Source organism: Cebidichthys violaceus, unplaced genomic scaffold (assembly GCF_023349555.1).
Source record: "Cebidichthys violaceus isolate CVI_PGR_0920_01 unplaced genomic scaffold, fCebVio1.0.p SCAF_9, whole genome shotgun sequence".
Lineage (NCBI taxonomy): Eukaryota > Metazoa > Chordata > Actinopteri > Perciformes > Stichaeidae > Cebidichthys > Cebidichthys violaceus.
The window spans coordinates 1133372-1158584 of record NW_027176975.1 but is presented as its reverse complement, the minus strand read 5'-3'; the positions used below and the strand labels follow the sequence as shown (position 1 = coordinate 1158584).

Here is a 25213-nt window from a genome sequence, read left to right as displayed (position 1 = left end):
ATATAAATTATCTGAATATTGCATTTAGAACACTTCACTAAAAAAAAAATAAAAACACTAAAAATATTTTTCCAGACGGGCGATCTTCCCATTTATGGAGGCCAAAATCTGATGTTGTAATAAATAAATAAATACATAAAATAATATATGTAGAAAAAAATGTCTCAATTATCAAATAATTGTGCAGGTTAATTTGAAAAAATAAATAACATTTATATTTTTATTTTGGTTATGTTTATTTCTGCTTCATTAAATTCTGTATTTCTTTTCCCCATATGTTAATGAGGGGGCGTGGCTCGACTATTCTATGTATTCTTTACTTAAATTCTGGACATGAATTTCCAATAAATCAAAATAACAGAATAAAACCATTTTAAGATCCTGGTGCTTTTTATTGTCTTCAGTTTTGAAAAGTGAAAAGCAAAGCGATGAAAGAAGAACAATTTCTGATACAGAAAAAAAAGTGTATTTATGTATTTTATGGAATTAGGATAATATAATTAAGCTCAAGAGAAAAAACAAACCTGGAATATTCTGATCTGATTTACAACACAGTTATAGAAATGTAATGATTGATCATTGTTAAGTTTTGAGAAGTTACAAAGTGAGATCTCTTATGAGCTGGTCCCCAAACTGAAACATGTTTCTTTTGATACATCTAATATCAGAGACATTTAAGAATCCCAGCCAATAACTCTTAGGGGGATAAATGGATATCAATAATCATAAAAATAAATATGTATGATCCTCAGATGAGTTATTAAAGCAAAATCACAAAGTATCATGTAAAATAAAACAAAAATAGTGCCTGAAAGGAATTTAACATTTCAAAATCAATGCAGTGATGCGAAAAAAACTGAAACTTTAAGAAGAAAACTGTAGCTTGAGATGTTTGTTTGTTTACTCGTTTGTACTTTAACTTTTAGAACACAACTTTTTCTTTTTATTGTACTATATTTTAGACTTTGTACTGTTTATCACGTAAAACTGAGAATACACTACAGTTATCGACACAAACTGAAATAAAAAAATCAAACGTACGTCTGGAGTTCCTCAGGGCTCAATATTAGGACCATTTTTAAGTTAGTTTATAAATCATATTCTATTAAAAGTTAATTTTACTGTAGCGTTTTGGAGTTAAGTTCTTTTGATATTAACAAATGACTGAATTCATGTTTGGTAACAACATTTAGTTTTGTGTATGAATCGTTTTTCTGCAGAACTATTTGGTTGTGTAATTATTTACAAAATATTAACTTAAGCGCGCGCTCTCTCTCTCTCTCTCTCTCTCTCTCTCTCTCTCTCTCTCTCTCTCTCTCGTCTCTCTCTCTCTCTCTCTCTCTCTCTCTCTCTCTCTCTCTCTCTCTCTCTCCTCTCTCTCTCTCTCTCTCTCTCTCACACACACACACACACACACACACACACACACACACACACACACACACACACACACACACACACACACACACACACACACACACACACACACACACACACACACACACACACACACACACACACACACACACACACACACACACACACACACTGAAGTCTTCAGACCATTTTATTCTTAAACATCTCATCTTCATCGTCTCAGTTCACTAGTTTGGTTTCAAAGTCATGATGAATGAAACAAAAGAAAGGAAACAGGACTTCTGAGGAATAAGAATTAAAAGAAGAGCTTGAAGGAATTCAGGACATTTACAAACGAATGTGAAACCTTTTGATTGAAATCCTTTTGGACCCGTTCAGAGTTCTGTCTCCTGGTTCAAAGAGGAAAACATTAAATCCTTGAAAACCGTTTTGTCCAAGAGTCCTTGAGACTGGAGCAGAAAAACCCTCTAAAGTGGATCCAGGAGGATCCAGGACGAGTGGATCTTTGTGCTGACGGACATTTATTAAAAACAGGAAAGACTTAAATCCGTCCGCTCGGCAATAATGAAACAAAACCACAACAAACCTGAAGGAAGTGGACCTGGAAAAAACACTGATGGGGTTAACTGGGGGGGGAGGGGGGGGGGGGGGGGGGGGGGGGAGTCTTTGATGATGCAGGTTTCTTGTTTCTTTTTTTTTTCTCCTGATGTATAAAATCATTTCAAACCTCGTTCAGTCACTCACAGTGTTTATGCAAGATTGTCCTCCATTTTGTCTTTGACATCAACATCATCATCATCATCATCATTGTCGTGGTTCTGCTCGGTTGGTTTAGAGGAGTCGCGTTCCACAGTTCAGAACCTCCGTTTCTCCCGGGTTGGTCACCGCGTCGTGAGTGAGCGAGGTGGAACCTGAACGCACCTCACATGTTCAGGATCTCAAATCCTTGTATTAAAATATAATGTTTGAGTTTCAGTTTTATTACTTTAAAACAATATCAGACCGTAAAGAGATCAAACTAATGAGAAGATCTCAGAGACTCTGAGCTGGTTTATCAACACCAACACACAGAGGAGGAGGAGGAGGAGGAAGAAGAGGAGGAAGTAGGAGGAAAAGAAGGATGAGGATGAGGAGGAGGAGAAGAAGAGGAGAAGAAGAAGTAGGAGGAAGAGGAGGAGGAGAAGAAGTAGGAGGAAGACGAGAGTTTAGTTCATCTGTTCAGCCTAAAAACTTCTGCCCGTTCTAGTAAAACAAACCTCTTCCTCTTCCTCCTCCTCCTCCTCCTCCTCGGTCATGTGATCACTAGTGAACATGTAAACATGATGTCATGTTAATCACGTTGTCTTATTGATTATTACTAATATGATAAACGCTGCATTCAGAGGCGTGACGCCGTCGACATGAAGCTTCTCGTCAGAGTCATGAAGATAAAACACGGTTCATGAATCAGACTGGTTTCAGTGGGTCCAATTTTCTTTGAGGGTCCCTGAACGCCTCTTGTGATTCTGACCTCACGTGTGTTTTTGTTCTCCGTCTTTGACGAGAATAAAACTTAACTGGTGTCTTTTTTACTTTTACGCAGGAAGTAAACGCTCCTCGTGAAGACTTTCACAATAAAACACTAGACCCTAATGTTCCCCGTGACGAAGCATCGGTCTCAGTAAGCGGACCGTACTTGTGTGCGAGTGGCGGTTTGGGGCGGTCGGGGTCACCGTCTCTGCTGGCTGTAGACGGGGAAGGCCAGCGTGACGTTCAGCGAGTCGTTGTGTTGGACCAGCGAGGTGTGCTGGTAGTGAAGAACCAGCTCCTTCAGAGAGCCGTACAGGTTGTAGGGCTCAGCGAAGCCGAAGCCGGTGACCGTCTTGTTGATGACGCAGTGCTTCACCTCTCCTTCCACACTGTGGGGGGGGGGGGGGGGAAGAAAAGAGGTGAATAATTCATGGGTTATATCAACAGGTAGATAATTAGGTTAAAAACGATTTATAACCAGGTAAATAGTTGAATAGATAAATTGGTAAAAGATTTGGTACATAGTGAAAAACGTATGTCAAAAATTATATAAAACCTATATAAACCTAAATATAACACCTATATAAACAGGTAGATAAATAGGTAGATAAATAATTATGGAGATAAATAAGGTAAATAAGTAGTAAATACAACTAGGTGTATAAACGGGTGTATAAACGGGTAAACAGGTGTATAAACAGGTGTATAAACGGGTGTGTAAACAGGTAAACAGGTGTATAAACAGGTGTATAAACGGGTGTATAAACAGGTGTATAAACAGGTAAACAGGTGTATAAACAGGTGTATAAACAGGTGTATAAACAGGTAAACAGGTGTATAAACAGGTGTATAAACAGGTGTATAAACAGGTGTGTAAACAGGTGTGTAAACAGGTGTGTAAACGAGTGTGTAAACGAGTGTGTAAACAGGTGTATAAACAGGTGTGTAAACAGGTGTGTAAACGAGTGTGTAAACGAGTGTGTAAACGAGTGTGTAAACAGGTGTGTAAACGGGTGTGTAAACGGGTGTGTAAACAGGTGTGTAAACAAGTGTGTAAACGAGTGTGTAAATGAGTGTGTAAACAGGTAAACAGGTAAACAGGTGTGTAAACAGGTGTGTAAACGGGTGAGACTTACACCACGGAGCAGGCGTAGCAGCCCGGCTTGCTGCTGTCTCGGACCAGGAAGGTCCCGTCTCTCTTCCCGCGGAGCAGAGACTCGGCCTGAAGCCGGTTGATGTTTCCTAAACGCCACAGACGCTCGTCGTGGTGAGGAAGGTCCTCCTCATCCTCCACCATGCTGTACTCACTGAGGGGGGAGGGGGGGGGACAGGTTAGCAAGGGACAAACACAAGCTAGGGATGCTAACATTACTGATTACTGTTGTGGCTAAAGAGCAGACTGCTCCGAGTTTACAGGTTTAAAAGGAGAGACTTAAACTTACTCCTCTGTGGTTTCGTTCTTCAGGCCGAGCCACTCGTTCAGTTTCCTCTGACGGACTCCCTTCTGAGTCAGCCACCTGAGTACACAAGAGTACACAGCGGTTAGTATGAATACTGCGTTGTACCACACGTCTTCCCGGTGTCTCTTGAGCGAGAGCGGATCTCACATGAGGTACTGGTCCCTGGTCTTGCGGAGCTGGATCAGGTCCGGTTTGATGCTGTTCATCTTCTTGTCGATCTCTCTGTAGTCCGCCGCCTGTTTCTTCAGGTCCACCTCCAGGTGACGCTTACTGTCCACGATCTCACTGATCCGAGACTTCAGCTTGTCGTAGTTCTCCATGATCCTATAAAAAGACAGAGAGAGAGAAGGGAACTTTAAACCACCCAAACGTTCTCATCTTCACACCTGAAGACAGTCACACCTCCTCATCATTCACACTCTTCATGTGTTTTAGTCGTCATTAGCTACTGTTTACTATGGAAGTCCATTTCCACCACTGTGAGGAAAAAATAAAGATGCCAAGTCATTAAAATGAGATGCTAAGTCATTATTATGAGATGCTAAGTCATTATTGTGAGATGCTAAGTCATTATTGTGAGATGCTAAGTCATCATTATGAGATACTAAGTTATCATTATGAGATACTAAGTTATCATAATGAGATACTAAGTTATCATAATGAGATGCTAAGTCATTATTATGAGATGCTAAGTTATCATAATGTGATGCTAAGTTATCATAATGAGATGCTAAGTCATCATTATGAGATGCTAAGTCATCATTATGAGATACTAAGTTATCATAATGAGATGCTAAGTTATCATAATGAGATGCTAAGTTATCATAATGTGATGATAAGTTATAATGAGATGTTAAGTTATCATAATGAGATGCTAAGTTATCATAATGAGATGCTAAGTTATCATAATGTGATGCTAAGTCAATTTTGCTAAAGTTACTCATAATGACTTACAGGATCTTTAAAAGGGCACTGAAGATAAACTTATTTCACATTGAAATATGTAAATATAGGTTTCATGGCCTTAAACTTCTGTTTAAACTTCTAAAAGAAACACTCATAAAACTTTTCTACAATTTTATCTATGAGGTTAAATATTACCCTAAATTTACCAGCAGGTGGTTTCTTCCTGCAGGTTCTGGTGCCATGGCAACAAGGGCTCCTTCACGTGGTGTGTGTGTGTGTGTGTGTGTGTGTGTGTGTGTGTGTGTGTGTGTGTGTGTGTGTGTGTGTTTTAAAAAAGGTCTCCGTCACAGTTACCGTGGCAACAGCCCTACCTCTGGATCTCCTTGTCGTTGCCCTCTCTGCGAAACTTCTCAATGTACTCTTTGCTGAAGCGCTCCTGAGTCTGACACTGCTCCTCGAAGATCTTTATGGTCTCATTGAACGCCTCGATGGCCGTCCTCTTCATCTGGATCTCCTGCAGGAGGAGGATGAGGAGGAGAGTATCGTTATGTCATCTATCGTATTACATCATATTGTATTGTATAATAGAGTATCGTAGTGCATCTTAGTGTATCGGATCGTAATGTAATGTAGTGTATAGTATTGTATCGTAGTGCATTGTAATGTAATATAGTGTATCGTATTGTATCGTAGTGTAATGTAGTGTAATGTAGTGTAGTGTAATGTAGTGTATAGTATTGTATCGTAGTGCATTGTAATGTAATGTAGTGTACCGTAGTGTAGTGTAGTGTAATGTAGTGTATAGTATTGTATCGTAGTGTGATGTAGTGTACCGTAGTGTAGTGTAGTGTATCGTAGTGTAGTGTATAGTATTGTATCGTAGTGCATTGCAATGTAATGTAGTGTAGTGTAATGTAGTGTATCGTAGTGTAGTGTAGTGTAGAGTATAGTATTGTATCGTAGTGCATTGTAATGTAATGTAGTGTATCGTAGTGTAGTGTATCGTAGTGTATAGTATTGTATCGTAGTGCATTGTAATGTAATGTAGTGTATCGTAATGTAATGTAGTGTATCGTAGTGTAGTGTAGTGTATAGTATTGTATCGTAGTGCATTGTAATGTAATGTAGTGTACCGTAGTGTAGTGTAATGTAGTGTATCGTAGTGTAGTGTAGAGTATAGTATTGTATCGTAGTGCATTGTAATGTAATGTAGTGTAGTGTAGTGTAGTGTAGAGCATAGTATTGTATCGTAGTGCATTGTAATGTAATGTAGTGTATCGTAGTGTAGTGTAGTGTAATGTAGTGTATCGTAGTGTATCGTAGTGCATTGTAATGTAATGTAGTGTATCGTAGTGTAGTGTATCGTAGTGTAGAGTATAGTATTGTATCGTAGTGCATTGTAATGTAATGTAGTGTATCGTAGTGTAGTGTAGTGTAATGTAGTGTATCGTAGTGTAGTGTAGTGTAATGTAGTGTATCGTAGTGTAGTGTAGTGTATAGTATTGTATCGTAGTGCATTGTAATGTAATGTAGTGTACCATAGTGTAGTGTAGTGTAATGTAGTGTATCGTAGTGTAGTGTAGTGTAGTGTATAGTATTGTATCGTAGTGCATTGTAATGTAATGTAGTGTACCATAGTGTAGTGTAGTGTAATGTTAGTGTAGTGTAGTGTAGTGTATAGTATTGTATCGTAGTGCATTGTAATGTAATGTAGTGTACCATAGTGTAGTGTAGTGTAATGTAGTGTATCGTAGTGTAGTGTAGTGTAGTGTATAGTATTGTATCGTAGTGCATTGTAATGTAATGTAGTGTACCGTAATGTAGTGTATCGTAGTGTAGTGTAGTGTATAGTATTGTATCGTAGTGCATTGTAATGTAATGTAGTGTACCGTAATGTAGTGTATCGTAGTGTAGTGTAGTGTATAGTATTGTATCGTAGTGCATTGTAATGTAATGTAGTGTATCGTAGTGTAGTGTAGTGTAATGTAGTGTATCGTAGTGTAGTGTAGTGTATAGTATTGTATCGTAGTGCATTGTAATGTAATGTAGTGTACCGTAGTGTAGTGTAGTGTAATGTAGTGTATCGTAGTGTAGTGTAGTGTAATGTAGTGTATCGTAGTGTAGTGTAGTGTAGTGTATAGTATTGTATCGTAGTGCATTGTAATGTAATGTAGTGTACCGTAGTGTAGTGTAGTGTAGTGTAATGTAGTGTATCGTAGTGTAGTGTAGTGTAGTGTATAGTATTGTATCGTAGTGCATTGTAATGTAATGTAGTGTATCGTAGTGTAGTGTAGTGTAGAGTATAGTATTGTATCGTAGTGCATTGTAATGTAATGTAGTGTACCGTAGTGTAGTGTAGTGTATCGTAGTGTAGTGTAGTGTAATGTAGTGTATCGTAGTGTATTGTAGTGCATTGTGTACTGCGGCTGTGTGGTCGTGTACCTGCGAGGTTCTGGTGTACTCCTCGTACAGCCTGTCGTACTCTCGATTCTTCTCCTGGAACTGCAGGTGATACTCGTGGAGCTTCTTCCCCACAGCTTCAATACTGTCCTCCTTCACCACCTGGTCCTGAACAACAACAACATGTCCAATCAGACGCCTGATGAGCTGACGCACCACCTGTCAATGACTTCAGGCCGTGTACGGACCTGCTGGTGCTTGGAGACCGGGTACAGCAGCTTGACATCCAGTTTGGGGTTGTACTGGGCGAGGGACTCGTGTCGGTAATGGTTGATGAGCTCCACCACTGAGCTGAAGGTCAACGGGTCTGAGAAGCCGTACTTTCCCTCCCGATGAAAGATCTTTATCAGCTTGTTGTTGCCTCCTTTCCTAAAGGTGGTCAGAGAACATTAGTCTGTTAAACCAAACCAGCAGACAATAGTTTGTCTTTTGTTTCTGGAGGGAACTAGTAGACAGGAAAGAGCCTGGAGAGAGTGAAACAAGTGAAGTAACGGTCACTTTAGCCTCACGCGCAAAAACTGACTTCAAAGTAAAAGCGACCATCGTGTGACAAGATCAGCAATTTCCGTCAGTCAGTCAGTCTGTCAATAACAAATTAATAAAAATACATCATTAAAGAATGAAAGAAAACAGAATGGATAAATATTCAAATGAAATAAATAAATCTTGGTTTACCTCAGAGTCAGAGTGTAATCTCCGTGCATCTTAGTGGAGGCGTCTCGAACCAGGAACGTACCGTCAGCTGTGTCTCTGAGCTTCTCATTCACCTCCTCTCTAAACAGAGAACACACCAGAACATCAAGCACTCCGGATCAACACCACACTGTAAAAACACTCTGTTAAGAGTGAAAGTACCAACACCACGCTGAAAGTACCAATACCACACTGTAAAAACACTCTGTTAAGAGTGAAAGTACCAACACCACACTGTAAAAACACTCTGTTAAGACTGAAAGTACCAACACCACGCTGAAAGTACCAATACCACACTGTAAAAACACTCTGTTAAGACTGAAAGTACCAACACCACACTGTAAAAACACTCTGTTAAGACTGAAAGTACCAACACCACACTGTAAAAACACTCTGTTAAGACTGAAAGTACCAACACCACACTGTAAAAACACTCTGTTAAGACTGAAAGTACCAACACCACACTGTAAAAACACTGTTAAGACTGAAAGTACCAACACCACACTGTAAAAACACTCTGTTAAGACTGAAAGTACCAACACCACACTGTAAGAATACTCTGTTAAGACTGAAAGTACCAACACCACGCTGTAAGAATACTCTGTTAAGACTGAAAGTACCAATACCACACTGTAAAAACACTGCTACAACTGAAAGTACTATTACTTCATTGTAAAAGAAACGTTACAGTAAAAGTAATACCAAAATGTACACAAATAAAAACGTATATATTTACATTATTATTGATAAACAAATATACATTAACATTATTACTAATATATTAACATTACTAACATTATTACGAATATATTAACATTACTACTAATATATTAACATTACTGACATTACGAATATATTAACATTACTAACATTATTACTAATATATTAACATTACTAACATTATTACGAATATATTAACATTACTACTAATATATTAACATTACTGACATTACGAATATATTAACATTACTAACATTATTACTAATATATTAACATTACTAACATTATTACGAATATATTAACATTACTACTAGTATATCAACATTACTAACATTATTATGACTATATTAACATTACTAATATTATTACTAACATATTAACATTACTACTAATATATTAACATTACTACTAATATATTAACATTACTAACATTACTACGAATGCATTAACATTACTAACATTATTACGAATATATTAACATTACTACTAATATATTAACATTACTACTAACATTAACATTACTAACATTATCACTAACATATTAACATTACTACTAATATATCAACATTACTAAGGTTATTACAAATATATTAACATTACTAACACTACTACGAATGTATTAACATTACTAACATTATTACGAATATATTAGCATTACTAACATTACTACGAATATATTAACATTACTAAGATTATTACTAATATATTAACATTACTACTAATATATTAATATTACTAACATTACTACTAATATATTAACATTACTATTAATATATTAATATTACTAACATTATTACTAACATATTAACATTACTAACATTATTACTAACATATTAACATTACTAACATTATTACTAATATATTAACATTATTACTAATATATTAACATTATTACTAATATATTAACATTACTACAAATATATTAACATTACGAATATATTAACATTACTAACAGTATTACTAATATATTAACATTACTAACATTATTACGAATATATTAACATTACGAATATAACATTACTAACAGTATTACTAAAACAACAACATTACTAACAGTATTACTAAAACATCAACATTACTAACAGTATAACTAATATATTAACATTATTACTAATACATATTGCGTGTGTTTCAGCAGTTAGCCTGGATGTGTGCATTACCTGGAGATGTCTCCCCAGTACCACTCGGCGTCCTGCAGAGAAATACTGTTGTTGAAGCTGCAGGAAGCTGCTGGAGCTGAAGACTTGACCGGTTTAGGAGGCAATGCTGCAACAACGACAGAGAGATTTCATTTAATTTCATTTAATGTCAGTGTCTGTCTGTCTGTCTGAACTCTGTAATTTCAGATTTTAAAACATGTAATAACTCAAAATTAAAAATACTCCTAGGAGAAGGAGATAGGAAGTATCTAGCTGCCCAATATGTCTTAACATGCCACAACCTGAGGGACAGTGAGTGACACACACACACACACACACACACACACACACACACACACACACACACACACAGTATGTATGTAATTAATAATCAATGTAGGTGTTATATTAATGATATTGCATATTAATGTTATTGTATATTAACATTATTGTATTTTTAATTTTGTTGATGCTTAGGCAATACTGTTTCTAAACTTTCATGCCAATAAAGCTATTGAAATTGAAAAATGTAATTGAGAGATGAATCAATCACTAACAACTGAGTTTTTACTTCTCTACACAAACATTCTGGATTTAGAGGAAGTGGAGCAACTGATCCATCAGGAGGGACAATATTAGCTTGTCACAGATATATCAGTTCATGTTTAAAGTTATTGAGAAACAATGTATGTCCACCAGAGAGCACTGATGAGTTTAGTTTACACTTTAAAATGTCTAATGCTGGATTTCTGAGACGGATACTGAGATTAGAATAGATTGACCACCTCAGTGGAAATGTGTCTTTGGCTTGTCCTAAGTACAGCAAAGGTACATACAATACACACAACACGCCAATACAAATATACAGAATACAAAAGAGTAAAAGGGGAGGTAGCAGCAAATACCTTCTATAGATAATAACAGAGCTTGACTAATGTAATTCCAAGTGTTCCCTGATGCAGTCAACTTGACAGTTAGCACCAGATAGTCTGTTACTCAGAACTAAGAAGTCATCATTGGAAACAGTTTAGAGAAGAGCGGGCACTTTAAATAAAAAACACGTGGCAGTGGAGAACATGGGGAGAACAACGTTCACGTCACCTTCAGAGTCCTTCTATGCTCTTCATTCCCATACTACTGCAGTGGGTTGAGTTATGGCCAAAAGTCATAATTTGAGAGGTCACAGTGACCCTCTGAAGACATCCTGAGACATCACGGTCACAAAAAAACCTCTGTTTTCATTAGAAGTTCGGGTCTGATCAATAATTTGGCCGAAGTTCTTTAAACGTTCCACTTCTCCTACAGGCCTGTTATTGAGTACTACAGGGGAGAAGGTTTTCTTTGTATTACTAGTTCCTTTGTTTTGGCCACATTCATTTCCAGTTTAGTTGCCAGACACCAGTCCTGAAGTCCAGTTACCTGCATGGCACCGTCTTTCAGGAAAAGAATAACACGGGCAGTATCGTCAGCATATCTGAACAGCTTGATATTACTGCTGTGGACATTTTATTTTGTGTAAATGGAAAACAGCAGTGGTGACAGTACGTAGCCTTGAGGTGCCCAACAAGCAAAGTTACGTCTTTTTAGACATTTTGCCACTGGTTAATAAACTTGAGACGAAGTTGCCGATGACATCGGACATTTTGCAAGAAAAGGTATTCGTTGATGACGCTCAATATCTCTCGAGCTCTTTAAAACCAAAATATTGCCAAATAAGTACTGTTGCATTTAGCTTCTCCTCCATCTCCTCGTAGGTCAACTGACTCCTGCTACAGTTTCAGTTTATAATTGAAGCTCTGTCGTCCGACAATTAGTATTTTACAAAATAGAAGAAAAAATAACTATATGGGTTTGATATTTGTTTAAATTTATTACAATTATTTGTCACATGCAAAATGTATTTTAAAAGCTTACTAATTCCCAGCAGTTTTCAATATTCAAACTGCAAAAAATGTATTCAGATCTGAGAAACAGAGAACATAAATACAACATTATTCATAATCTACATGAACAACGTTGCTCACGCTGCAGGCGGCTCTCACATCTGTTTGTAGGCAGACGACACCATCTTGTACACACCCAGCTCGTCCCTGAACATTACCCTGATGACCCTGAAGACAACAACTTCAACAGTATCCAACATGCCTTCTCTTAAAACACAAACAAAACTAAATGTATGGTTTCCAAGAGTCCCCACAACCTGCTGTCTCGTCATCTCCTCCCTGGATGGATCACAAGTCCAATTTGTCCAATTTTTCCTACAAGTACTTGGGTAGCTGGCTCGACAGTTCGCTCACCTTTAACACACTGGTTTACAAAGTCAGATGAAGAATTCGTTTTCTGTACCGTAACAAAGCCTCCTTTACCCACTCTGGTTAAAATGAAAGTCCTTCCTATCTTAGACTATGGTGACGTAATCTACAGCTCCGCCTCCAAAATAAATGAAACGTCATCTAGCAAACCACCATCCCTTTCCCACTGTAGCCATCACTCCACACCCGCAGATGAATCCACTGGTATCAGTTCATCTATAAAACCATCGTTGGTTAAACTCCCACAAATCTCCACTCACTACTCCTCATCTTTAAACGGTAACGGTAATTTTTACGCTCGATTCCAAATAGTCCGCACCGCCTTTCTGATGTTTTTTCGTTCCAGTTTGCTGCTCCATGCGAAGCTAAAACTCCTCACCCTCCTTTAATAACTCATTACAAACAATAATCTCTGCACCTGCTTCTGAATTTGCTTCTCCAGGAACATGGTTTGTTTGTAAATCTATTGCACATATTGAGATTTTTTGTAAATATTTTGTCTTGTATCTACTCGCCTCCTGTTGCTGCCTCTTTGGCCAGGTCGTCATTGTCATTGTGAACGAGAACTGGTTCTCAACTGGCTTATCTGGTTAAATAAAAAGGTAAATAAATAATAATAATGACAATAAACGGACGAGGGTAACAGTATAAAATCGTTAGAGACAAATTGAGTGTCCTGCTCTAGCAGAAGATCACTGCTACGCACAAAGAATCTGAGAGAGAACTTTCCTAGATTTCAACTTTCCTTTATAGAATACCTTGAATATAAAAAACAAACGCATGACGACATCTGATCATAACGGCTCAGCAGGACACCAACAGCCAGGTGGTCCGTGCCGAGGCAGACTGCCACCAGGTGTCGGTCTACACAGCTCCAGGTCCAGGTCTGAGCTCCTACCTGGACTCTGCATGGTAATGTAGCAGAGGATCTTGTCTCGTCCCCTCAGAGGCTCGGCCTCGGCCCGGCCTCCCTCCTCTCGCTCCATGTCGGCCCTCTCAAACCCTTCGGCCACCTCCGCAACGCTTCAGCGCTAAAAAACCAAACCCGGGTCCTCCTGCTCTGGATCTCATAGATGTCCCGACTACAGCAGCCGACCCTGCCTCTAAAAAACCTGACGTCATCTCGGCGGGAAACGGGGTCCAGACCTCTTCTGTGTTTCTGCCTTTATTTTTCTGACTATCACTCTTTAATTTAAAGACGTGCTCGGCTGCACTGAGATCTGCAGGAGTCTCTCTCTCTCTCTCTCTCTCTCTCTCTCTCTCTCTCTCTCTCTCTCTCTCTCTCTCTCTCTCTCTCTCTCTCTCTCTCTCTCTCTCTCTCTCTCTCTCTCTCTCTCTCTCTGCTTCACGTCGTCAGACTCCTCCACAGAGAAGCTCACGAGTCCGGAGGAAACATCTCTTCTTTGCGTTTATCCTTCATATAAAAACAACGACACAACTTAAAGTCTCCGTCCGTCTCTGAGCCTCAGTTCAAAGCTCAGGAGAGCAGCTTGGAGATGTGTGACATCACCGTTGCCCCCAGCCAATCCTGCGATGGCAGTGATATCACCGAGGCAACATCCCCCCCCCCGCCCCCTCCTCTCCCTCCTCTGCTGCATCTTTCACTGTGTGGATGGATGATGTCATCGTTTCAGCTGCCGCTCGGTCGGAGCGACTCGCTGAATTAATGAATGACACAAAGACGAATAAATCACCTGACGTTACCTTATTCTGTGACATCAGTCCACTGAGATCAGTTACTTCACTAGTACCAATACCACAGGGTACAAATACTCTGTAGTGGCAAAAATACTGCATTCAAAATGTCATCAAAATATACTTAAAGTACCGACAGTAATGATATATATTATTGATGCATAAATAATACATCATTATTTATTGGTTGATTATATTTGAAGCTGTCAGATTAATTTAGTGCAGTAAGAAGTGAAATGTAGCAGAAAGTGGAAATACTCAAAGTACCTGAGAATTGTACTTAAATACAACGGGACGGCGTTCAGTTGATCGTGAACGGCTGATCAGTTTTTATATTTACGATCTACGAGCGACTCACGAAACTCTGCATTCTCTCTAGTGTCCACCAGGGGGCGACTCCTCTGGTTGTATAGAAGTCTAGTCTAAAATGACTCTACTTCTCTCTTGATTTATTCCCTCAGTAAACATTGTAAACATGAGTTTATGGTCTCAATCTCTAGTTTACAGTCTTCTTCAATACAGCATGATGTTCATTTAGTACATTATGCTCCATTTAGAGTCAAACAGACCATAAAGCAGGGGATGATTTAGGGGCGGGGCTACAAGGTGATTGACAGGTCTCTACCAGAGACGTATACGGCGTCTCTACGTCACTCCTCAGTCCAGATATGGTCATTTCAAAGATTCCTCAACAAGTCGTGAAGGAACGACCCTAAACCAACTGAATCAGAACCTTATTACATCGGAGGCTGCGTTTACTTGCGTGGTTTCTACTCGTAAATCATAGCGCTATCGCGATGTGTTCAAACGTGATGTGTTGAATAAATACAGCGGTGATGGTGAAGCCGGTCAAATATTTTGTAGGACGGACAGTAAATATCTTTCTTCTTCTCTACAATGAAGTTTCAGCACCAAAACCCAAAATGTTTTATTCTGATTTAACCTGATTTTCTATTAAACTTCTCAAATCCAGTTTGGTTTTAAATCGTCACGAGCAGCTTTGATTTAAATCTGGGACAAAACGATCAAAGAACATGTTTTCAGCTCTAATAAGCAGAGAGATCACTCTTCTTCTTCTTCTTCATGATCTTACCTAGACGTCTTGACCTTTGTCATCTTCAGACGTGACGCTGCGTCGCTGTGTTTAGAGGAACTGAGAGTGATCATAGGTCCAGTACATTCAAAACAGACTTCTGACGTTCACATGACACCGACTGATGCAGCGCTCAGTGAACCGTTCGTGAGCCAAGAGGAGCGGTGCTGTTCAGATCAGTAACTTAAAGCTGATCAACCTTCAGGGTTTGGATCAAGAAGCTCTTTAAAATGTGTTCTGTCAGATTTGTATCTCCAGCAGTTATTAAAAATGAATCAACATTCAGGAAACTTAGTATCAGTAGACACACACACACACACACACACACACACACACACACACACACACACACACACACACACACACACACACACACACACACACACACACACACACACACACACACACACACACACACACACACCTGGTGCAGCCTGGTTCATGTTGAGCTCGCTGGTTATCAGAACCTCCAGGACCTGAACCAGAGGATCCAGACTGGACTCAGACCTGAAGAGGACCAGAGACTCACAGTCAGAAATCGACATCATCACTCACAGAGAGTCTAAAGGACACTAAAATAAAAGATTAAAGTCAAATAATAACAATACATATTGAGATTCACGTGGTTTCATTTTGATACAGGAACCTTCATACGAGTTTAATATTCAGGAAGACTCATAGCGAACGTGGTCTTTACGGTTCAGGTTCAGGGTCTAGAGAGTACACCGTGTCAGTACTGACCCTGCAGCCGGTCTGAACAGCAGAGGGCTGAAGGTCTCCGCCAAGTTTCGGGGGCTCAGCTGGGTCCTGGATCCGGTCAGACAGAGCCGGGCCAGGTGGCGGACCACGCTGAGCAGGGTCAGCCCGTACTGGGCAGGGAAGCTGGGAGAACTGGTCACACCACGAAGAAGCTGGGCACAGTCCTCCAGGTCCTGGACCTCTGTGGACACAAAGACACGCCGTTAACGGAAAAACACAAGAAGAAGAAGAAGAAGAAGGAGGAGGAGAAGAAGGAGTAAAAGCAAAAAAGAAGAAGCAGAAGAAGAAAGAGAAGAAGCAGAAGAACAACGAGAAGAAAAGGGAGAAGGAGAAGCAGCAGAAGAAGAAAAAGAAAGAAAAGAAAGAGACGCAAAAGAAGAAGGAGAAGAAGGAGAAGAAAGAGAAGCAGAAGAAGGAGAAGAAGAAGCAGAAGGAGGAGAAGAAGGAGTAAATGCAAAAAAAAGAAGCAGAAGAAGAAAGAGAAGAAGAAGCAGAAGAAAAAGGAGAAGAAGAAAAAGGAGAAGAAGAAAAGGGAGAAGGAGAAGCAGAAGAAGAAGAAGGAGAATAAAAAGAAGCAAAAGAAGAAGGAGAAGAAGAAAGAAAAGCAGGAGAAGAAAGAGAATAAAAAGAAGCAAAAGAAGAAGGAGAAGAAGAAGGAGAAGAAAGAGAAGCAGGAGAAGAAAGAGAAGCAGAAGAAGAAAGAGAAGAAGGAGAAGAAGGAGAAGAAAGAGAAGCAAAAGAAGAAGGAGAAGCAGAAGAAGAAGGAGAAGAAGAAGAAGAAGAAAGAGAAGAAGCAGAAGAAAAAGGAGAAGAAAAGGGAGAAGGAGAAGCAGCAGAAGAAGAAAGAGAAGAAGCAGAAGAAGAAAAAGAAGGAGAAGAAAGAGAAGCAAAAGAAGGAGAAGAATAAGAAGAAAGAGAAGCAGAAGGAGAAGAAGCAGAAGGAGGAGAAGAAGGAGAAGGAGTAAATGCAAAAAAAAAGGAGAAGAAGAAAGAGAAGAAGAAAAAGAAAGAGAAGAAGAAAAAGAAAGAGAAGAAGAAGAAAGAGAAGAAGAAGAAAGAGAAGAAGAAGAAAGAGAAGAAGAAGAAGAAGAAGAAAGAGAAGAAGAAGAAGAAGAAGAAAGAGAAGAAGAAGAAAGAGAAGAAGAAGAAGAAGAAGAAGAAGAAGAAGAAGAAGCAAAAGAAGAAGCAGAAGAAGAGTGTCTTCAGGACGGGGTTTAAACCATCACCTTGCACTGCGTGAATCATGTCGGTCTGCAGCGATGACGGGAGAACTGGACCGGGTAGATCCTGGAGGAACCGGATCACCCCGTCACACAGAGACGACACCTCCAGCTGCTCCAGGTCTGGAAAACAAACACACCTCCAGTTATTCTCTGTTCATCTCCTCAAAACACAACCGGAGTCCATCAAGTCTGGTGGCATTTTACAGGAAGACGCTTTTCTGGCTTTTATGACCCACAATCCTTTGCACTGCAGATATACACTGCCTGGCCAAAAAAAAAGTCCCCACCTGGATCATCATGCCTAGTGCCTGCTGTACAAGCCTGTGGGGGCAGTGCTATGATCTGGGGTTGCTGCAGTTGGTCAGGTCTAGGTTCAGCAACAGTCTGTGCTCAAAGAATGAGGTCAGCTGACTACCTGAATATACTGAATGACCAGGTTATTCCATCAATGGGTTTCTTCTTCCCTGATGGCACGGGCATATTCCAAGATGACAATGCCAGGATTCATGGGGCTCAGATAGTGAACGAGTGGTTCAGGGAGCATCAGACATCATGTTCACACATGGGTTGGTCTCCACAGAGTCCAGACCTTCACCCCACTGAGAGTCTTTGGGATGTGCTGGAGAAGGCTTTCAGCGGTCAGACTCTACCATCATCAATACAAGTTCTTTGTGAGAAATTAATGCAACACTGGATGGAAATAAATCTTGTGACATTGCAGAAGCTTATCGAAACAATGCCACAGCGAATGCGTGCCGTAATCAAAGCTGAAGGCGGTCCAACGAAATATTAGAGTGTGTGACCTTTTTATTTTGGTGGCGACTTTTTATTTGGCCAGGCAGTGTATGAGCCACAGGGTCAAAGTAGTAGATCTTAAATGTCCACTGCATGACGACGAGAAGTATGAACTAGAAGTAACAAGAAACGTTTGTGTAAGAAGAAGAAGAAGAAGAAGAAGAAGAAGAAGAAGAAGGAGGAGTAGAACAAGGAGAAGAAGGAGAAGAAGAAGAAGAAGAAGAAGAAGAAGAAGAAGAAGAAGAAGAAGAAGAAGCCTCCTCACCAGCGTCGGCCAGCTGTCGGGTGTCCAGGCCTCCTCCACTCAGACTGTGATACACACTGTTGCTGTCCAGACCTGAAGCAACAAGGACCAGATATCAACAACAACAACAACAACAACAACAACAACAAGGACCAGATATCAACAACAACACAGACTCAACATGAGGTAAGAACAGGAACAGAAGCTTTGACACACGTTACGAACAGACGAGAGAATCAACTTCATGTTTAGATCTTTCTTAACGCAAAGCAAATATCAACGTGTTCTGTCTGTCTGTCTGTCTGTCTGTCTGTCTGTCTGTCTGTCTGTCTGTCTGTCTGTCTGTCTGTCTGTGTCTGTGTGTGTGGTACCTTTGCTCTCGATGGCCTCCATCAGTCTGATGAGGAGGGGTGGGGCTGAGTCTGGAGGTCCAAATAGCTCAGGGAGGTCTGACAACATGAACCCTGAAGACAACACACACACACACACACACGAGAAGAAGATCAACCTGCTTTAAGTGCTTTTAATGTGAAAGGGTGAGAGCTACAGGAAACACACACACACACACACACACACACACACACACACACACACACACACACACACACACAGTGTGCTGCAGATGTGTTCTGTCAGCAACCACAAGCTTGTGAGGAAAAAGACGACATCATCATGATTCATAACATGACTCAGGATACAGATATATATATACACAGAGATATAGATAGATAGATAGATAGATAGATAGATAGATAGATAGATAGATAGATAGATAGAGAGGAGAGGAGCGAGAGGAGAGGCTGGAAACATAACATGTGGAGTCTTTATTTATTTCTACGTTAATATCACTTGTAAACATGTTGGATATTTAGATTTCAGTGTTTTCAAACTTTTGTAAAATAAATGATCAAAAAATGTCAACTTGTGTTTCTTCATGAGTGATGTCATCATAAAGACGTGTTCTAGTTCTCGCTACTTCTACTCATAATGGTTCTGTTTCTACAGAGGAAGACTTTTATTTTGAAGAGAACATGAAGACCTCAGAGAGGAACATGTGACGGAGACGGTTTGATGTTCAGAGGGATGAAGACGTTTCTGTTGACGAACTCACAAACCAGTTCATCTACACCGCTGCTGAACTGCTTCACGTCTGGAGGCGTTCGTTACTCTCTATACAGTATATAAATACACATATACATATATATATACACATATGTATATCTCTGATTGATGTTGTGGTACTCACCCTCTGACTCGGAGTCCGTCCTCACGGACGCTGCAGACGGCGGTCTTTGGGGGCGGGGCTTGGGAGTGGGCGGGGACATCCTCCTCTTGCCGATGAACTCCACGTACGTCCCGGGGAAGTCTCCTTTCTCCTGTCGCACAGAGACGGAACCAGTGAGGACGAGTCCGGAGCAGCGACCCACACACCGAGTCACATGAAAGGAACCGCCCTCATCTGACCAACGAGTCATCGTCAGAACCCACACCGGAACCCCTGGTCACCATGGTGACACAATAATGCTGTTCCTGTCTCATTATTAAAATGTTTACATTCAATGTATTATGATGTTTCTATTTTATTTATACATAAAAAAAATAAATACATATGAACTGATCAGACTGTTCTGTTAACTTCTGATCTCTTCATTATTAACAATCAAACAAACATCTTCATGAAGTGAATACTTCAGGGCTGATCAAACAGAACAGTAAAGAGAGAAGTAATAATAAACAGTCATCTGTTGTTGTTCATTGAATACAGAGAAACTCACTTTATGTAGTTTTTAAAGGACCTTTTCACATGCGAGGAGTTTTCTTTCACGTTTTGATGTAAAACAGTTCAACATAAAGAGAAACAGTAAATATGATTTAACTTCCTGTTTATCTGTGAAACACTCGAGTGAAAGAAGAGAAACAAAGGTTTTATTAAAGATGAGGTGAAGACGTTTTCAGCTCCACTGGTTCACTTTATGAATATTAAACTGGTTCAGAATGAAGAGCTGGAGATGTGAAGACGACTTCTACATAATTAGAGGAGGTGAGTTCTGCTGTTTGATCTAACAGTTTAAATCCTTTAATAACAATATTAATATATTAATCATTTCTACAACTCGTTACCTGTTACTACATTCTTTAAACTATTGACATATCTCCTCTCCTCCTCTCTGTGTTCACTTCCTGTAGTTCAATCAGAGTTTCTCTGATTTCTGGTCACATGACTGTTGGTCTCAGATGAATCCATCATGACGTCATAGTTTCAGGAGTTCACAATTTAATGTTTTTACACAATCTGGTTAAAGTGAACGTTATATTAGAGGAGATATTAATAATGACAACATGAAGAATAAAACGTTCCTCACACGTGATGAGTTCAAGGACCATCGGAGAATTAACAATCTGATGATAATGACGTTTTTACAGCTTCTGGCTGGGGAGCCATCACCTTAACGTGGTGGAGAGGTTTGAGTGCCCCCATGACCCTGAGGGCTATGTTGTCTGGAGCCTAGAGCTCCTGGTAGGGTCTCCCATGGCAAATTGGTCTCAGGCGAAGGGCCAGACTAAGAATGGTTCAAAAACCCCAATGAAAAAACAAAGAAGAGTTGAGGAGACCCTGCCCGGAGGAAGCCCGGGGCCCACGTCTGGAGCCAGGCCCAGTCGGAGGGCCCGACAGCGAGCACCTGGTGGCCGGGTTTGCCACGGAGCCCGGCCGGGCACAGCCCAAAGCAGCAACGTGGCACCCCCCTCCTCTCCATCTTGTGGGCTCACCACCTGCGGGAGGAACCGCTGGGGTCAGGTGAGCTGCCCCACAGGTGGCAGTGAAGGCCAGGGACCTCGACGGACCAGACCCGGGCGGCAAAGGCTGGCTCTGGGGATGTGGAACGTCACCTCTCTGAGGGGGAAGGAGACGGCGCTTGTGCGGGAGGGAGGTGGAGCGCTACCAGTTAGATCTGGTGGGGCTTACCTCTACGCACTGCATCGGTTCTGGAACCGTATTCCTGGATAGGGGTTGGACTCTTTTCTTCTCTGGAGTTGCCCAGGGTGTGAGGTGCCAGGCGGGTGTGGGGATACTCACAAATCCCCGGCTGAGTGCTGCTGCGTCGGAGTTTACCCCGGTGGACGAGCGGGTCGCCTCCCTACGCCTGCGGGTTATGGGGGGGAAAACTCTGACTGTTGTCTGTGCATATGCACCAAACAACAGTTCAGAGTATTCGGCCTTCTTAGAGACCCTGACTGGAGTCCTGTATGGGGCTCCAGTGGGGGACTCCATAGTTCTGCTGGGGGATTTCAATGCGCACGTGGGCAACAATGGGGATACCTGGAGAGGCGTGATTGGGAGGAACGGCCTCCCTGATCTAAATCCGAGCGGTCGTTTGCTGTTAGACTTCTGTGCTAGTCATGGATTGTCCATAACGAACACCATATTCGAGCATAAGGATGCTCATAAGTGTACGTGGTACCAGAGCACCCTAGGCCGAAGGTCGATGATCGATTTTGTTATCGTATCATCGGATCTGAGGCCGTTTGTTTTGGACACTCGGGTGAAGAGAGGGGCGGAGCTGTCAACTGATCACCATGTGGTTGTGAGTTGGGTCAGAGGGTGGGGGAAAACTCTGGACAGACCTGGTAAGCCCAAACGGTTAATGCGGGCAAACTGGGAACGTCTGGAGGAGGCCCCTGTCTGGGAGATCTTCAACTACACCTCCGGCGGAGCTTTTCTAGCATCCCTGTGGAGGTTGGGGGCATCGAACAGGAATGGACAATGTTCAAAGCTTCTATTGCCAAAGCTACGGCGGTGAGCTGTGGTCTCAAGGTCTTAGGTGCCTCAAGGGGCGGTAACCCTCGAACACCGTGGTGGACACCGGTGGTCAGGGAAGCCGTCCGACTGAAGAAAGAGGCCTTCCGGGATATGTTATCCCGGAGGACTCCTGAGGCAGTTGCAAGGTAACGACAGACCCGAAGGGCTACAGCCGCTGCCGTGAAGGAGGCAAAGCAGCGGGTGTGGGAGGAGTTCGGAGTGGCCATGGAGAAGGACTTTCGGTCGGCACCAAGGTGTTTCTGGAAAACCATCCGGAACCTCAGGAGATGGAAACGGGGAAAGGGTGTGTGCCAATTACCGCGGTATCACGCTACTCAGCCTCCCTGGTAAAATCTACTCCAAGGTGCTGGAAAGGAGGGTTCGGCCGATAGTCGAACCTCGGATTGAAGAGGAACAATGTGGATTCCGTCCTGGCCGTGGAACAGCAGACCAGCTCTTCACTCTCGCAAGGATCCTGGAGGGGGCTTGGGAGTACGCCCATCCGGTCTCCATGTGTTTTGTGGACCTGGAGAAGGCGTATGACCGGGTGTCCCGGGAGATACTGTGGGAGGTGCTGCGGGAGTATGGGGTGAGGGGGCCACTTCTGGGGGCCATCCAATCCCTGTACACCCAAAGCGAGAGCTGTGTCCGGGTTCTCGGCAGTAACGGCAGTCGTTTCCGGTGAGGGTTGGCCTCCGCCAGGGCTGCGCTTTGTCACCAATCCTGTTTGTGGTATTCATGGACAGGATATCGAGGCGTAGTCGTGGGGAGGAGTGTTTACAGTTCGGTGGGCTGAGGATTGCATCGCTGCTGTTTGCAGATGATGTGGTCCTGATGTCTTCATCGGGCTGTGACCTCCAGCACTCACTGGATCGGTTCGCAGCCGAGTGTGAAGCGGTTGGGATGAGGATCAGCACCTCTAAATCTGAGGCCATGGTTCTCAGCAGGAAACCGGTGGAATTGCCCACTCCGGGTAGGGAATGAGTCCTTACCCCAAGTGAAGGAGTTCAAGTACCTCGAGGTCTTGTTCGAGAGTGAGGGAACAACGGAACATGAGATTGGCCGGAGAATCGGAGCAGCTGGGGCGGTATTGTAGTCGCTCTACCGCACCGTTGTGACGAAAAGAGAGCTGAGCCGCAAGGCAAAGCTCTCTATCTACCGGGCGATCATCGTTCCTACCCTCACCTATGGTCATGTGAACTGGGTCATGACCCAAAGAATTAGATCGCGGGTACAAGCGGCCGAAATAGGGTGAGAAGTTCGGTCGTCTGTGAGGGACTCGGAGTAGAGCCGCTGCTCCTTTGCGTGGACGGACGGACGGACGGACGGACGGACGGACAGACAGACAGACAGACAGACAGACAGACAGACAGACAGACAGACAGACAGACAGACAGACAGACAGACAGTGTTACCTGCGTGGTCTCGTTGACGCCGGGCAGCCAGCCGATCTCAGACGGCCGTTCTTCGGCTCCACTCCCACAGCCGAGGGCCACCAGCGCTCCTCTGCTGACCAGCAGCATGTCTCCCACGCGCAGGTCAATGTCCTCCTCCCGCTCCTTCTTGTAGTCGTACAGAGCTCGGTACTGGAAGCCCTCAGAGCTCATCGCTGCGGCTCTACGGCTTCTTCTGTACGACTACTAGTGAAAAATACCACAGCTCCGAGTATAAAAACACTACAGCTCCGAGTATAAAAACACTACAGCTCCGAATATAAAAATACTACAGCTCCGAGTATAAAAATACTACAGCTCCGAGTATAAAAATACTACAGCTCCGAGTATAAAAATACAAGCTTTCAATCCTGAGTTAATAACGGGGACGTGGGCTGTCCAGCTTTCTGTCTGTCTCTCCTGTCTGTCTGTCTGTCTGTCTCTCCTGTCTCCATGTCTGCTAGAGGCCCTTCATCCCTCCAGCCGACCAATCGGAGAGCTCCTCCTCGCCGTTCATGAACAGAAGTCTCAGCAGAGGTGGAGGCCACATCTGGGGAGGAGGAGGAGGAGGAGGGTACACCTGAGAGGAGGAGAAGAAGAGGAGGATGAAGGAGAAGAGGAGGAAGGAGAGGAGGATCAGTACAGAAGATACAGGCTGAGGATGGATAGTTTCAGTCACTAAAGTGATGTACGGTGGCTCTGAGTGGTCAAACAGAACATCTAGCCTGGTGCTCATGGTAGTAAAGATTCAGTCGGTGTTAAAGACACAACGGGACGTCTGTACGTCTTTAAACGTAGACGTCGTATAAGTGTGGCACTTATGAATTAAATATAGTCCAAAACTCAAAGACTGTTATGAACCTCACAACGTGAACTTACTCTAAAGAATGTAAACAAACGACCACCAGTTTATTAAGACTATATACCTAATAAATCATAAACTCTATATATATTTAAAATACAACCTCTCAGACAGTTATGTTACTCTATATAAATATACACACACACACACACACATATATATACACACACACATATATATATATATATATATATATATAAATAAAAATATATAAATAAATTAAAAATATATATATATATATAAATATATATATAAATAAATTAAAAATATATATATATATATAAATATATATATAAATAAATTAAATATATAAATATATATATAAATAAATTAAATATAAATTTATTTAATACATGTATTAATATATATATATATATATATATATATATTAAAAAAATAAATATATATCTATATACAAATATAATGTATATATAAATATTTATATATAAATAAATATATATAAAAATATAATATATATATAAATATATAAAGATAAATGAAATAAACATACACATATATACATATATACATACATACATATATATATATTTATATACATATATAGAGCCACTGAACTGGTTGTGCAAATGACAAATAAGGAAGATGAACATCACAAAGATGTATGATTCATATATTAGTCAGCATTAATCTTAACACCTGATGTGTTTGATTTATTGTTGTAATATTTGAGTTCCAGCTAAACAATGGTTGATGTCTCACATTATATTGTCTTG

At 41.3% G+C, this 25213-nt stretch overlaps 1 protein-coding gene across 2 annotated transcripts in view; it reads right to left on the bottom strand.

Annotated features, from left to right (window-relative positions):
- Positions 1 to 2255: 2255 nt before the first annotated feature.
- The window catches only part of LOC137866950 (phosphatidylinositol 3-kinase regulatory subunit alpha-like), a 23793-nt gene continuing 835 nt past the window's right edge, over positions 2256 to 25213 (bottom strand). Inside the window, exons 2-17 of one of the 2 annotated variants that reach the window (XM_068703260.1) lie at positions 23600 to 24197; positions 19632 to 19761; positions 18757 to 18849; positions 18407 to 18478; positions 17350 to 17466; positions 16106 to 16304; positions 15789 to 15871; positions 10286 to 10391; positions 8388 to 8486; positions 7901 to 8081; positions 7695 to 7820; positions 5624 to 5766; positions 4494 to 4670; positions 4329 to 4403; positions 4023 to 4193; positions 2256 to 3275 (exon numbers count right to left, since the gene is read on the bottom strand). In XM_068703260.1, the coding sequence (XP_068559361.1) occupies positions 3086 to 3275; positions 4023 to 4193; positions 4329 to 4403; positions 4494 to 4670; positions 5624 to 5766; positions 7695 to 7820; positions 7901 to 8081; positions 8388 to 8486; positions 10286 to 10391; positions 15789 to 15871; positions 16106 to 16304; positions 17350 to 17466; positions 18407 to 18478; positions 18757 to 18849; positions 19632 to 19761; positions 23600 to 23791 (2154 nt within the window). In that variant the 5' untranslated portion in view covers positions 23792 to 24197 and the 3' untranslated portion in view covers positions 2256 to 3085. Of the gene's footprint in view, positions 3276 to 4022; positions 4194 to 4328; positions 4404 to 4493; positions 4671 to 5623; positions 5767 to 7694; positions 7821 to 7900; positions 8082 to 8387; positions 8487 to 10285; positions 10392 to 13474; positions 14113 to 15788; positions 15872 to 16105; positions 16305 to 17349; positions 17467 to 18406; positions 18479 to 18756; positions 18850 to 19631; positions 19762 to 23599; positions 24198 to 25213 lie in introns of those variants that run through there. The other variant, XM_068703261.1, reaches the window with a different exon arrangement.